Genomic DNA, 13041 nt, shown 5'->3' with positions numbered 1-13041 from the left:
TCTCCCGTGCCTATCTTTGCCCATTGCAATTGTAAAAAGTGGGGGGACGCCATAGATATTTTTTGGAAGTAGGGGACAACTTTCCCCGCGTTCCCACTCCCTTTTAACCCTGCATATAGCAACAATGCAGCACTTAGAGTAATTTTTACCTGTGTACTTGAAGCATGAGTCACTCTTATTGTTGTGTTAATATGGAAGTATTTAGAATGGTTGTTAATCATTTTAACTTGAGCTTACTCCTACCAATAAAAGACTTGTGCTACCGTAAAAGTACAGTGTCTTGATTAATGTTACCCACAAGACGAGAAATTACGTTTTCTCGTCTCATCTAAAAAATTACGTTTTTTCGTCTCATCTAAAGAATTACGTTTTCTCGTCTCATCTAAAAAATTACATTTTCTCATCTCATCTAAAAAATTACGTTTTCTCGTCTCATCTAAAAAATTACGTTATCTCGTCTCATCTAAAAAAATACGTTTTCTCGTCTCATCTAAAAAATTACGTTTTCTCGTCTCATCTAAAAATTACGTTTTCTCGTCTCATCTAAAAAATTTTGTAGTATTATCGTCTTGTCGAGATTCTGGAAGAATTCTTTCTCGTGTCGGCTTGATTCTTGAAAGCGGCTCCGCGTTGCGTAGTCGCTCACGCTCTGCCTTCAGTGCCATCGGTCCCGGGTTCAATTCCTGGTCGAAAAAGTGTAAAACGCTTTTCAAGCCAGCCAACCTGAATGACGTTTTCTCTGGGTTTTCCTCATTCACACCAGGCAAATACCGGGGAGGTATAACTTATAGGTCCCCGTCCGCTTCCTTCCTTCCCTTTTCCCGGATAGTGCGCTCGCCGAGGGACGTCATCCCTCAAACCTGACGGGCTAAATGGCCATAGATGTCGAAAGCCCAGAAATCTAAGCCCTAAATCCTAAACCTTTCGATTCTTCAAAACCTATCTTCATGTCGTTTTGTAAAATTATGTACAAAATTTATGCATTGATTATTTTATCTCAATTGTAAATTTATGTACAAAATTTATACCCTGATAATTTTTTTTTCTTTTAATCTCAATTTCATTCAAAAGTTATCAGGCTCCCTCCGCATCACAAGAGATCCATGAAGGGTGTCATATAACAACATTTAAACCATAGATCCATCTCCTCAATATGGACAACTAGTACCTTCTCCCAGTCAAATAAAGTAGAAACAGTTCAGAAACGTTTTCTACGATACTTATATATTTCCAGAAATATCAACTTTCAGCTTTAAGACATAAAATATCCTACCAAAGTTTGTTAACTGAGTTTTGTTATACCAAATTATCTACTAGACAAAATATAAACGAACAACTGGTTAATATATATGATAATAGTTCGTTTCTGAGTCTAATCAAATTTAATACAAGAATGACAAATACTCAACAAAGACACTTGTTATTATAATAATACACCTGGAACGGAGCATTACAGAAATTCGTCATTGGTTTGAATGTGCAAAGCACATATAGTATTATATGACAGAAATTATTGTATTTAGATTTTAATATGTCATTATAAACCTACTGTCAATTATTCCGACAAAATGTTTTGTAATTTTCTACAAAGAATGCTTATAAATTTATTAATAAATGGATAGATCTTATGGGGCTTTTGCTACTATACCTATCCCAATTTTAATAATTTGTTAGCAAATTAATTGTATAATTCTCACTATATTCATATTATTATTTGTAGTATTATTTCTTACATTTAATTCTATTATAATAACAGTTTCTAAAACATGTTCTTCAGGTCTTCTGTAATTGGAGAATATATTCTCGGTTGTAGACAATAAATAAATAAATAAATACATTATTGGAGTTTATTGTATAATAATTTGATTGTATAATGTATCGTTAAACATTGATAAATTCTTTTCGTTGTGTTCGTACATTCACTTTATGCATTTTATGATTTTTGTTTTTTTAATATTGTGAATCATGTAAGACTAAAACAGTGTTAGAAATCGAAGACTAAGGTGAACTAGTCTTGCCCACGAAAGTTTTGAAAATTCTAGACGAGAATCAAAACGAGTCGAAAATTGTCATGCTCCTCATCTCGACTCAAATTTAAAAAGAAAGGACTTCTTTTGCCTCGACTTTCGTCTCATCTAGGGGCCGCGGTGGCTCAGTGGTAGAGCGTTCACCTCTGGTGCTTGGGGTCCCGGGTTCGATCCCAGCCCCCGCCAAGTGAACTTTGTGGTGGACAAACACCGTGTGCGTGGGTTTTCTCGGGGTTCTCCCGTTTCCTCCCACTTTCTTCATTCCACCATTTCATTCATTACTCATCATCACCGTCTCCTTTAGCCTAACCGGCATAAGCGTGGGACGTAAAACTTAAAGATTTCATTTCATTTCATTTTCGTCTCATCTAGAATCGAAACGAGACAACAACTTTCTCATCTCATGAAAACATTAACTTTTGATTTTTAACTATAAAACTTGGGTACTTGTGCAAAGGTGTTAAGTTACAAAACTTCAATTTTCAGCCACTTCCAGAAAAGTATTATCAGAAAGAAAAAAAACGTTTTATACGTGTGGATAGGGGATTAACTCAATTTCAAACTTGTACCGAAGTTATGAATGTTTGCATCAACACGTTTAACTCTTCAATTCGACTTTTGGGGGGCGCGGTGGCTCAGTGGTAGAGCGTTCACCTCTGGTGCTTGGGGTCCCGGGTTCGATCCCAGCCCCCGCCAAGTGAACTTTGTGGTGGACAAACACCGTGCTCGTGGGTTTTCTCGGGGTTCTCCCGTTTACTCCTACTTTCTTCATTCCACCATTTCACTCATCTCTCATAATCACCGTCTCCTTTAGCCTCACCGGCATAACCGTGGGACGTAAAACTCAAAGATTTCATTTCATTTCATTTTCAATTCGACTTTTCCATAAACGTACTTTTTGACTTAAACCCGAAAAATATGGATCGGTGTGATGGAAATCCTTAATAACTAAGATAATGCGAGATTTGTTTAAAATAATGTATTCGATTCAATACTAACTAATTCACTTTTAACTGTAATTAAGTGTTGGGTGTTAATTATAGCCTATTTCCTAAACAAAAATCGAGGAATTTGATGATGAACCAAAATAGTATAGCCCTTATGATATCACAAAATGAAGAAGTAATGCAAGCATGTCGTTAAAACATCTTAAATAACACAGTAGACACTCCCCTTGCGTGAAGGAGACACTCTCTGCCTAACTCATCTGCTTTGATGACATTATTTCAAATATACATACCTCTCCCTGGAACAAAGGGATAGCGTGAAGTTAACCAATCATTCCTTCCCCACAAACTTTATTAACATATTGTCTTCATCTCTAGCCATGGTGTCAATTTCCCCCTTGGACACCCTTCTTTAACGTTAATCACGCCGTGTCGTCGCCCTCCCCTTTAATAGTTAACGTTTATTTGCCTTCTACATATATGTACTTCTTTCTTCGCCTCTTTAGAAGTTACTTTCGTTTTATTAGTATTAACTGTACCATTTAGAACTATCCCTTCCGTCAAGAACATTAAGCTCTAGAAATATTATGAGCCATAATTCGACGTTCCCTTGAGCAACTTTTCCCTAGTTTCTTGGCTCCAAGGAAGAACATGTCCTTCCCCTTCTCTTCTTCAATAATTTGGTCGTTACTATAAACCCTCTGGTCTCACCGCTCGGTCTCCTTTGGCATTCTCAAAATAATCCTCCCTAGCTTTTCAATCTCATTTCTTCTCCTTCTCTCATCCTTTTCTTCGGCAATCACACACACACACAAAGTCACTCATACACGCACAAGAATCCCGTTTCATGTGTCTCGTATCCGGTAGCTGAAACTACAATAATTCTTTTCGAGTTTCTGTTACTAACGTTAAAAACACCTGACTGTCTATTGAACGATTGATTAATTAAATTGAATTCAACGTCCTTTTTCGGAATCAAGACTACTGAGGCGGGAGAGTTGCTCAGTGTTAGAGCGCTCACCTCTGGTGCGAAGGGTCCTTGGTTCGATTCGAGGCCAAATGAGTTTGTGGTTGAAAAGTATTGTGCCGGTGGGTTTTGTCGGGTTCTCATGTCTCCTTCCACATCATCATTCGCCCAGTTAATTAGAGCTTCTTTTTGGCTATATGGTAAACATGAAATGAAATGAAATCTTTCAATTTTACGTCCCACGATTATGCTAGGCTAAAAGAGACGGTGGTTATGAGAAATGAATGCAATGTTAGAATGAATAAAATGGGAGGGAACGAAAGGACCATAAACACGGTATTTGTCCATCAAAACGCCCACTTGGCGCGAGCTGAGATCGAACCAGGTCCTCACGCATCAGAGGTAAACGCTTTATCATTGAGCCACGGTTTCCCTATATGGTAAACATATATTCACTTTCGGTGCAAGAAACCGGAATTGATTCTTGGTGAAAGCTATTGATGTTCGGACCTCACGTCAAGTTATAAGGTCCATGCCTTGTATAGCCTCGGTAATGAAAGTGGAATTATGCTTCAAATCAACCAATTTACCAATTAATTCATAATGCCTCGTTTCGATTAATCACCTGTGTCCATTATCCTAAAGGGCATAATAGTGAGATGTAAAGCTAAAAATTCCATGTTATTTAGTGATGGTTAAAGTAGGATGAGAAACCATTTTCGAGATTATAGGATATCTAATCCCACCCTGAATCGTATCCGAGACAATGTGTAGAAAAACAGTATTGATGCTTGGAATATTAGAACTAAGACACAAGAATTTCAATTACGTTAAAATGATACAAAGTCTGGCACTCATTTTAAGACTGTCTTTGTACGCCATATAAGCTAAAGTAGACGGATGCATAATTCAAAGGAATAATGATGGAAGAATTAATAGAACTACAAACTGAAAAGAAAGAAAAGAACACGAGGAGACCCAGGGGCACGTTGTCAAGGGGCACAGGGGCAATACTACGAACTGTCATTGATGTCGAACAGAAACTCCTTGTACGGGAAGTAAGCGATATGCCATTGAATTACTGTGACTGCAACCATACCCACGTATCAAATGTATTCTACTGTATTTCCTTAAAATCTTTCTGTCGTGTATAGAAAAAGAAATGTTTCGCATTTTAGTAACCAAAATAATTTATCAATATTGCTTCAATTGGATTTCTGATTTAGAGGAGGGCACTTGATTATTGCGATTCAAAAAGGAGCAGCAGTGAGTCGAAATATCCTCTTTATTCTCGCGGAACTCTCCAGGTGTTAGGGTTGTTTCATATATTTACAGGGTGTCCGAGAGGTATTCATACCCTATGTTTGAGTATCACAGAGAATAATGTCAGTGTAATTTAGTTGTGATGTTGGTAACTGCTTTCATGGTCCGAGACGACTATGGGTAATATCCCTGCGTTTAAGATCACGTGAAGCGTTTCAGTTCTGAAGTCATGCTGAAGTAAGTGGTTGCAGTTACGCCCTTGAGGAACAGTTAGTGGCATGCATGTGAGTGCAATAAAGTAAGGGGTTACAGTTATGTCGTTGAGGAACGGTTAGTGACATGCGTGTGGGTGCACTGAAGTAAGCCTAAATGGTTGCAGTTACGCCGTTGAGGAACGGTTAGAAACATGCATATAAGTGCACCGAAGTAAGTAGTTGCAGTTACGCCGTTGAGGAACGGTTGTAGTGGCATGCATGTGGGTGCATTGAACTAAGAATTTACAGTTCCGTCGTTGAGGAACGGTTTGTGGATGCAGGAACGATTATACACGGGAGAAACAATAACACAGGTAATAAGTGTGTTTAGAAATCGCTTTAGCAAGGACCCACCTAGCAAAGTAACCTTACTTATTTGAGATAAACGTGCGTTTGGTTTATGCTGTGTCACAGACAGGTCACATGATGGACGTAAGAAGACATAACATTTGTGTGTACAGCACAGTGGAATACATAGTAGATAGTTTGTGTATTTACGTCTTCAACTGTATATTGTACCAAATAAACTAAAATTACACTGACCATATCTCTCTGTGATTTTCAAACCTAAAAGTACGGGAACATAATTCTGCATAGGGATATTTGATGAGCCGAAATATTTGAATTAGTGACGATTTTCTTTTCTTTATGCTGCAAATGAAAATTAAAAATCTGAAATGACCCATTTATATTTTACCAAACCATTAATATATTAAGAGATAATTTTGTTTGAATTGTAAGTTGAGAGAAATGAGGTGCAGGATAATAACACAAATCAACGCTAAAGAAATGATATGTAAATCGCCAGTTTCTTCAAAATTGCTGCATATTATGGCTCAAATTTTCTGTAAAAATATTTATTAGTTATGACTATTCTCGTACAATTATTATCGACACCCACTAATGAATCCAGAATTATCATTGGGAAGTGGGCGGGGGGGGGGGGAGCGGATCATCTGCTAGACTTGAATCACATAGTTTGCATCGAACGGAAAAAAGACTTATATTCTTCTAATGAATTAATGCTGCAAGAAATAAAAGAGTCCATTATGTATGAGGAGGAAGGGGATAACCTGGTTACTCAATCCGCCTAGTTCGTAAATTCTCCCCCTGTCGACCAGAAAATAACAACAAAAATAGTAATTAGTTTACTTATACTACTCTGTAGAAACCAGATAAATCGAAAATATATTTACATGTTAACTGATTGAAGGGACTATAGTTTGCTTGAATTGATTTTTTTACCTCTGTATTGAGCACATGTCCTCCAATCTGTAAAAAGTCCACCTTTTGAGTCACAAGATCCAAGAAATACAAGGAAATCTATGAAGGAATATTCTGAAATCAGAAAATATTTATATACATATAGATATTTTATTCTTATCGTTTAAAGAACATGCACTTCTACTAGTATGTAATCACCAGCAAAAGTGTGCAACTACATTTAGAGTTTTCAATCGAATTTAAACACGATCAGATTGCCACTTTTGTCAGATCTATTTGACATACGGCGCGCACTCAGGATCTTAGGAGACAAAAGAGTTGTCCAACTATCTCATCGCTGTCGCCTACACTCAACAACTTCACGGAGACAAAACATTTTTGTTCCCATACCCTCGCTCACTGGCGACGGCAACATATAATTTGCCGGGCATTTGATATCACAATTTAGCAGGATTGAACACAGTACGATGGACTTCGAAGAATATATAATTGCTAGTGTGCTAACCTCTAAACTATACTATTTTTGTTTTGCTGGCAGCAAACAGAGAACACATGTACAATGATCTTTCGCAGGTCAAAATATAGTTCCAGAGGTAAAACATCCCCCATTCAGATCTCCAGGACGGGGTGGCTTGGGAAGGAATATTGGACGATAAAGTAATAATGGGGGGAAAACATACAGAGAAAGAAACAGAGGGAAGAGCAAAAGGTTTAGGATAGGGATATGGAACGTACGTACTATATTACAGGGAGGAAAATTAGAAAATCTTAAACAAGAAATGAAACAAAATAACCTATAATGGCATAGGAATAATTCTTGGAAAGCGCTTAAAGGAGAGGGTAGTGAAAGTACAATTTATTGATGCTAGAGTTATGATGTCAAAACTTAAAGGAAAAAATAAGGATCTAGTGGTGATACAGACATATGCACCGACGACTTTGCATACAACCGAAGGAGTAAAGGAAAATGATGAGAAAATAGAAGAAATTATAGATAGGGAGAAGAGGGGCACATGAGTAATTGTAATGTGAGTTTTCAATGCAGTTGTGGGTGAAAAACAGGAAGGTAGTATCGTAGGCAAATATGGTTTAGACGAAGCAAATGAAAGGGGAGAGGGACTAGTGAATTTCAGCAGTCAAAATTCACTAGGAATTGGAAACATTTGGTTCAAACAGCACAAGAGAAGAAGATATACATGAAAATCACCAATAGATGGCGGAAGATATCAGATAGACTATGTTATGATTCAGGACAGGTATCGGAATAGCTTAAAGAACGCGAATACCCTTCCCGGGGCTGATATTTTGTCTGTTCATAATCTTGTGCTGACCGAAGTAGATATTCAACTGAAAAATGTAGAAAGAAGAAAAGTAGGCAACAAAGTGTTGAATACTGAAAAGTTGAAAAACGAGAAAATAATAAATCTTTTCGTTGAAAAATTCTAAGAAAATATTCAAACGAGGATAGAATAGGCGAAGGTAGTAACGCACGGTGGGAACACATTAAACTTTGCTTACAGCAGGCTGCAGAAGAAGCAGTAGGTTACCGCGAACACAAAACAGCTAAGAAACCATTTGTTACAGAGCAGATGTTGCAGAAAATGAGGGAAAGGAAGACGTGGAAAGAGTTGGATATAGAAGAGGGAAGAAAGATGTACAGAAAGTTAAATAATGAATTATGGAGAGAAACAGCCAGAGCGAGGGAAGAGTTTTGTAAAAGAAAATGCGAGGACATAGAAAAATTAGAAAGAGTTGAGAAATATGAGGAAATGTACAAGGAGGTGAAATCTATGGAATTTCGGAGGAAACAAGGGGGTATTACAATGGCAGTAGAAAATAAGAATGCTAAGGTAGTCAGCGAGAGAAATGAGGTCATAGGAAGGTGAAAAGAATGCGTTGAAGACTTATATGAGAGTAGGGATAGACCGTGTAGCCTAAATGTTGAAGTGGAAAATGAAGTAGGCGAGGATGATAAAGGATTTAGCATTCTTCGGTATGAGTTAGAAAAGGCTATATCCGAGATTAGGAATGGAAAGGCGACTGAGATAGATAATATACCAATCGAATTCATTAAATATATGGGAGACAAGGGAAAGAAAGAACTGTTCCGACTATTCAATGAAATACATGAAACAAGGGAGTGGCCAAAAGACTTCCTGAAGATGGTCATGATACCGATAACTACGAAATCGAACCCGAAGTGATGTGAGGATTATAGAACTATTAGTCTCATATCTCATGCAGCTAAAATTTTGCTCCGTATACTGAACAGGAGATTATATGGAAGAACAAATGAAAAAGTTGAGGAGGAGCAATTCGGGTTCAGAAGAGGTAAGGGCACAAGAGATGCTATTAGATTATTAAGGGCGATTGGTGAAAGATTTATAGAAAAAGGGAAAACGTGTACTTTTTTGATCTAGAAAAGGCTTTTGACCGAGTAAATTGGGAATTGTTGTTGGGAGTTCTAAAGAAGATAGGGCTGGAATGGAAAGATCGAGGACTCATACGAAACTTATACATGAACCAACAAGTAAGTGTTAGGATAGGGGAAGAACTGACGAAAGAGAGTACAATTGGAAGGATCCTGCCTCTCGCCAACACTATTTAATATTTATCTAGAAGAGATAGTGAAAAAGAGTTTACATGATGATGACGGCATTTCGGTAGGAGGTAGAATGATTAGATGCATAGGATTTGCAGACGAAATGACGCTTGCTGCAGAATCTGAAAAGAAAATCAATAAAATCAAAGCCTGAGGGTGGGCTTTGAAGAATATGGGAAGAAAATAAATGTTAGAAAGACAAAAGTCATGGTGATTGGAAAGAAAAGGTCTGTGACAAATTTAAAAATTTGAGGGGAGGAAATAGAACAAGTGAATAGTGTTCGATATCTGGGTAGTATTCTTAATAATGACATGAAGTGTGAACGTGAAATAAAAACAAGGATAGAAATGGCGAAAGAAGCTTTTAGGAGGAAGAAAAGTCTGTTTTGTGGGACCTTGAATAAAGATTTGAGAAAAAGACTCATAAAATGCTTCGTATGGAGTGTTGTATTGTATGGGGCAGCAACGTGGACATTACGTAAAACTGATGAAAAAAGGACTGGAAGCCTTCGAAATGTGGGTGTGGAGAAGAATAGAAAGAATTAGTTGGGTCGAGCGGAAAACGAATGAGAGAGTGTTAAAAATTGTGGGTGAGAAAAGAACACTTTTAGATATTATTAGGAAGAGGAAAAGACACTGGTTGGGGTATTGCCTAAGAAGAAATTGTATCATGAGGGATGTCCTAGAGGGCATGATGGCGGGAAAGAGAGGGAGGGGGAAGACTACAATTAATGTATGATATAAAAATAGAAAGATCATACGTGAAGACGAAAAGGTTAGCGGAGCACCGTGGAGCATGGAAGCTTCTCAGCTGCTGCAAGTGACCTGCCAGTAAGGACAGAAAACCTCGATGGTGAGTGTGCTAATGCTACATTTAAGAAAATAAATAAAAAGAAATGCTAGGTGCATCTTATATACAGTGAGAAATTGCTGAAGGGAGAATTTTACATTCTATATAATGATTTATGCAATTATCCCTCGAAGTTCTTCAGCTACTCTAGAATGAATGTGATTACTTTTGATGAACTGTTGTCTCTAGTAACACCAGCAATAACAAAGATAGACACAAACTTCAGACTAGCTGTACCAAACTATCTTAAGAAAGCTAATAGTGACCTTAAGCAATTCGATTGCTTTACCTGTAAATAACCCTTAATAATAATTAGACCGCCTGATGACATCTAATAGGTCTATTTAGTTGTATTGCGATATCAGATTCAAAATCTACTAGTGATCAGTGGTAAAGCGTTCACCTCTGGTGCATAAGGAGTCTGGTTCGATCCCAGCTCGCACCAAGAGGGATTTACACCGTATATCTGAATATTTTTGCAAACTTTTTTGAATATAACGCTGGGCGTCTTCCAATGTCCTCAATTAATTTCCATTGCCTTCGTCGCTAGTTAAAGACATATTAGCTTTCATTGCAAACACTTCTTTCCACGCGATTCACACAGAACGAATTGTTGTGAGAGAAAAAAAACTTGTAGAAAACATTATTTTTTTTATCTCCCTGCTCGGAGGCATTTCGGCAACTTTTCTGTCACCATCGTCGCAGTGAGCAGACTCCCATAAAACTCAATACATTTAGTCAGGGCAACAAGATAGTTTGCCCAACAGAATGTTGCCAGTGAGCGGTATGCCTTATTGTTAGGATAGTTCGAAGTTCTGGGTATACGCCGGATGCCAAACGAACCTGTCACTAAGCGATAACAGTTATCATGAATATATTTGGTAAAAGAAAATTTAAATGGAGCTATGCACTCTTGCCAACAATTGTATGATACAAATATGGTGTACTGTAATCAAATTATATAGCTGTATGAAGAATTATGATAATTTATGGTTGAATTTCTTCTTTTATTGATAATGTGCTGTTAAAAACAAGTATTTATGTCAACTATGTGAAGCATTGTTGATAACTTTAGAAACCAAATAATAACTAAGTAGTATTTGTGATTGGTTAGTTTAATATGTGTTATGCAACGTGGTAGTGAAGTTTTAAAAAGGTAGCATGAAAGTAAACCATTTCGGCTGAGAAACGTTTGTCTTCACTAAGGGATTTCATAACTAAACTAAGCGATCGATATAAAACCATAACTAAGAAGTGCTTATCATGGACGAAACACAGGATTTTCCCAAATCGCAGAACACTTACAAAAGCATTAACTCAAGATTATGGGACATGTTTTTGAACAATTTATGGACTGATTGTGAGTTTCAAGTTTCTGATGCCGACGGTATAGAAGTAGAAAATTTCAAAGCTCATCGCATGGTACTTTCAGCAGCAAGTCCTGTATTTGAGTCTTTGTTGGGTCCGAGCGAAGAAATGGGGGATGTATCTGAGAATAATCCGATCTCGATCGTAAATTTTGAGCCACATATTTTCAAACTCCTTATGTTGTACATTTACACGGATGAGTTACAAACTGAGAATGTTCAACAAGACGTTAAGTTATTGTGTGCCGCTAGGGAATATGTGATTTCAACATTAGAAGATAAAATTCTGCGTAAAATAAATAAAGCTCTGACAGTGCATAATGTATTTGAGATCTATGAAGCAGTACATAAGGACAAAGATGCAACACTTTTGGTAAATTCTTGTATGGTATTTATCAGTGAAAATGCTTCCTCTTTACTAGTACATCCATCATTTCTCAACATCACGTTCGATACACTAAATGAGGTGCTCGATCAAGATTATCTTAACGTGGACTCTGAAGAGGATGTTTTTAATGCAGTGTACCATTGGTCCATAGCAGAATGCCTGAGACAAAAGATGCCAATCACCAGCGAAAATCAAAGGTCACTAGTTGGTTCAGCTCTATTTAAGATCCGATTTCTTACTATGCTGCCAATTCAGTTAGCCAGAGTTTCAACATATGGTATTTTTACACCAGACGAGAAACAAAATTTAACACGTTTTTTGTATGATCCAATTCACAATGAATATCCGGACAGTTTTAGCACGAACATCATGCCAAGACACAATTTTCTGTACATCTGTGAAAGAACACCTGTAAACGAGGATGTATATTATCCTATAAATGAAACATTTTCTACTGAAATCAAATCTAACTTTGATTTTGCATTGCGATCTGTTATTGTTCCAACAAGACATGATCCAATCAACTTGCAACCAGCGTATAAGGAAATTATTGAACTGTTACTCGAGGATGATCAACACGAGATGTTAGCTAAAGTTTCGTTCAAAGAAACTGTAGAATATAATGGAGTTGTTGACGTGAAGTTTGATGTACCGATTCATATTATCAAAGACAAATCGTATTGGGTCATTATTCAAACATTTAGTTGTTACAAACTGAAGGGAAAACAGTGTGAAACTTACGATATTGATGATCATGGTAAAACTGTTAAGTTTACTGATACTAAATTTTCAACAGACACCACAGAGAAGCCCGAAGAATATCCTGGATTTGTGCTAGGTTTAATTTTCACTTGTTTAAAAGACGGATAACATTAATCTAAAATATAAAAGTTTTTAATATCTTTTTATGGTATTATTATTATTATTATTATTATTATTATTATTATTATTATTATTATGTTTGTATTATTATAGATTATCGCGTAAAATCCTAATACAGTATAATCTCGTTTATCCGCTCTAACTTGGACCAAAGGCAATCCGGAAAATCGAAAATTCGGATAATCCGTGTAATATGGGTAATAAGGCAAAACAAATATTTAAATAAACACAATTTACCGTTTATTGCGATAAATTTTTACATCATTTCTT

At 36.9% G+C, this 13041-nt stretch overlaps 1 protein-coding gene across 1 annotated transcript; it reads left to right on the top strand.

Annotated features, from left to right (window-relative positions):
• The first annotated feature begins 10955 nt into the window (after nucleotides 1-10955).
• LOC145663754 (BTB/POZ domain-containing protein 2-like) lies at nucleotides 10956-12791 on the top strand. Its single transcript, XM_081729844.1, has one exon. It carries the CDS (start codon nucleotides 11398-11400, stop codon nucleotides 12757-12759), a length of 1362 nt encoding a protein of 453 aa, XP_081585970.1. The 5' UTR covers nucleotides 10956-11397; the 3' UTR covers nucleotides 12760-12791.
• Nucleotides 12792-13041: the final 250 nt, after the last annotated feature.

Source organism: Thermobia domestica, chromosome 11 (assembly GCF_964235325.1).
Source record: "Thermobia domestica chromosome 11, izTheDome1.hap1.1, whole genome shotgun sequence".
Lineage (NCBI taxonomy): Eukaryota > Metazoa > Arthropoda > Insecta > Zygentoma > Lepismatidae > Thermobia > Thermobia domestica.
The sequence above is the reverse complement of the archived record's forward strand: the minus strand, read 5'-3'. Positions and strand labels throughout refer to the sequence as shown.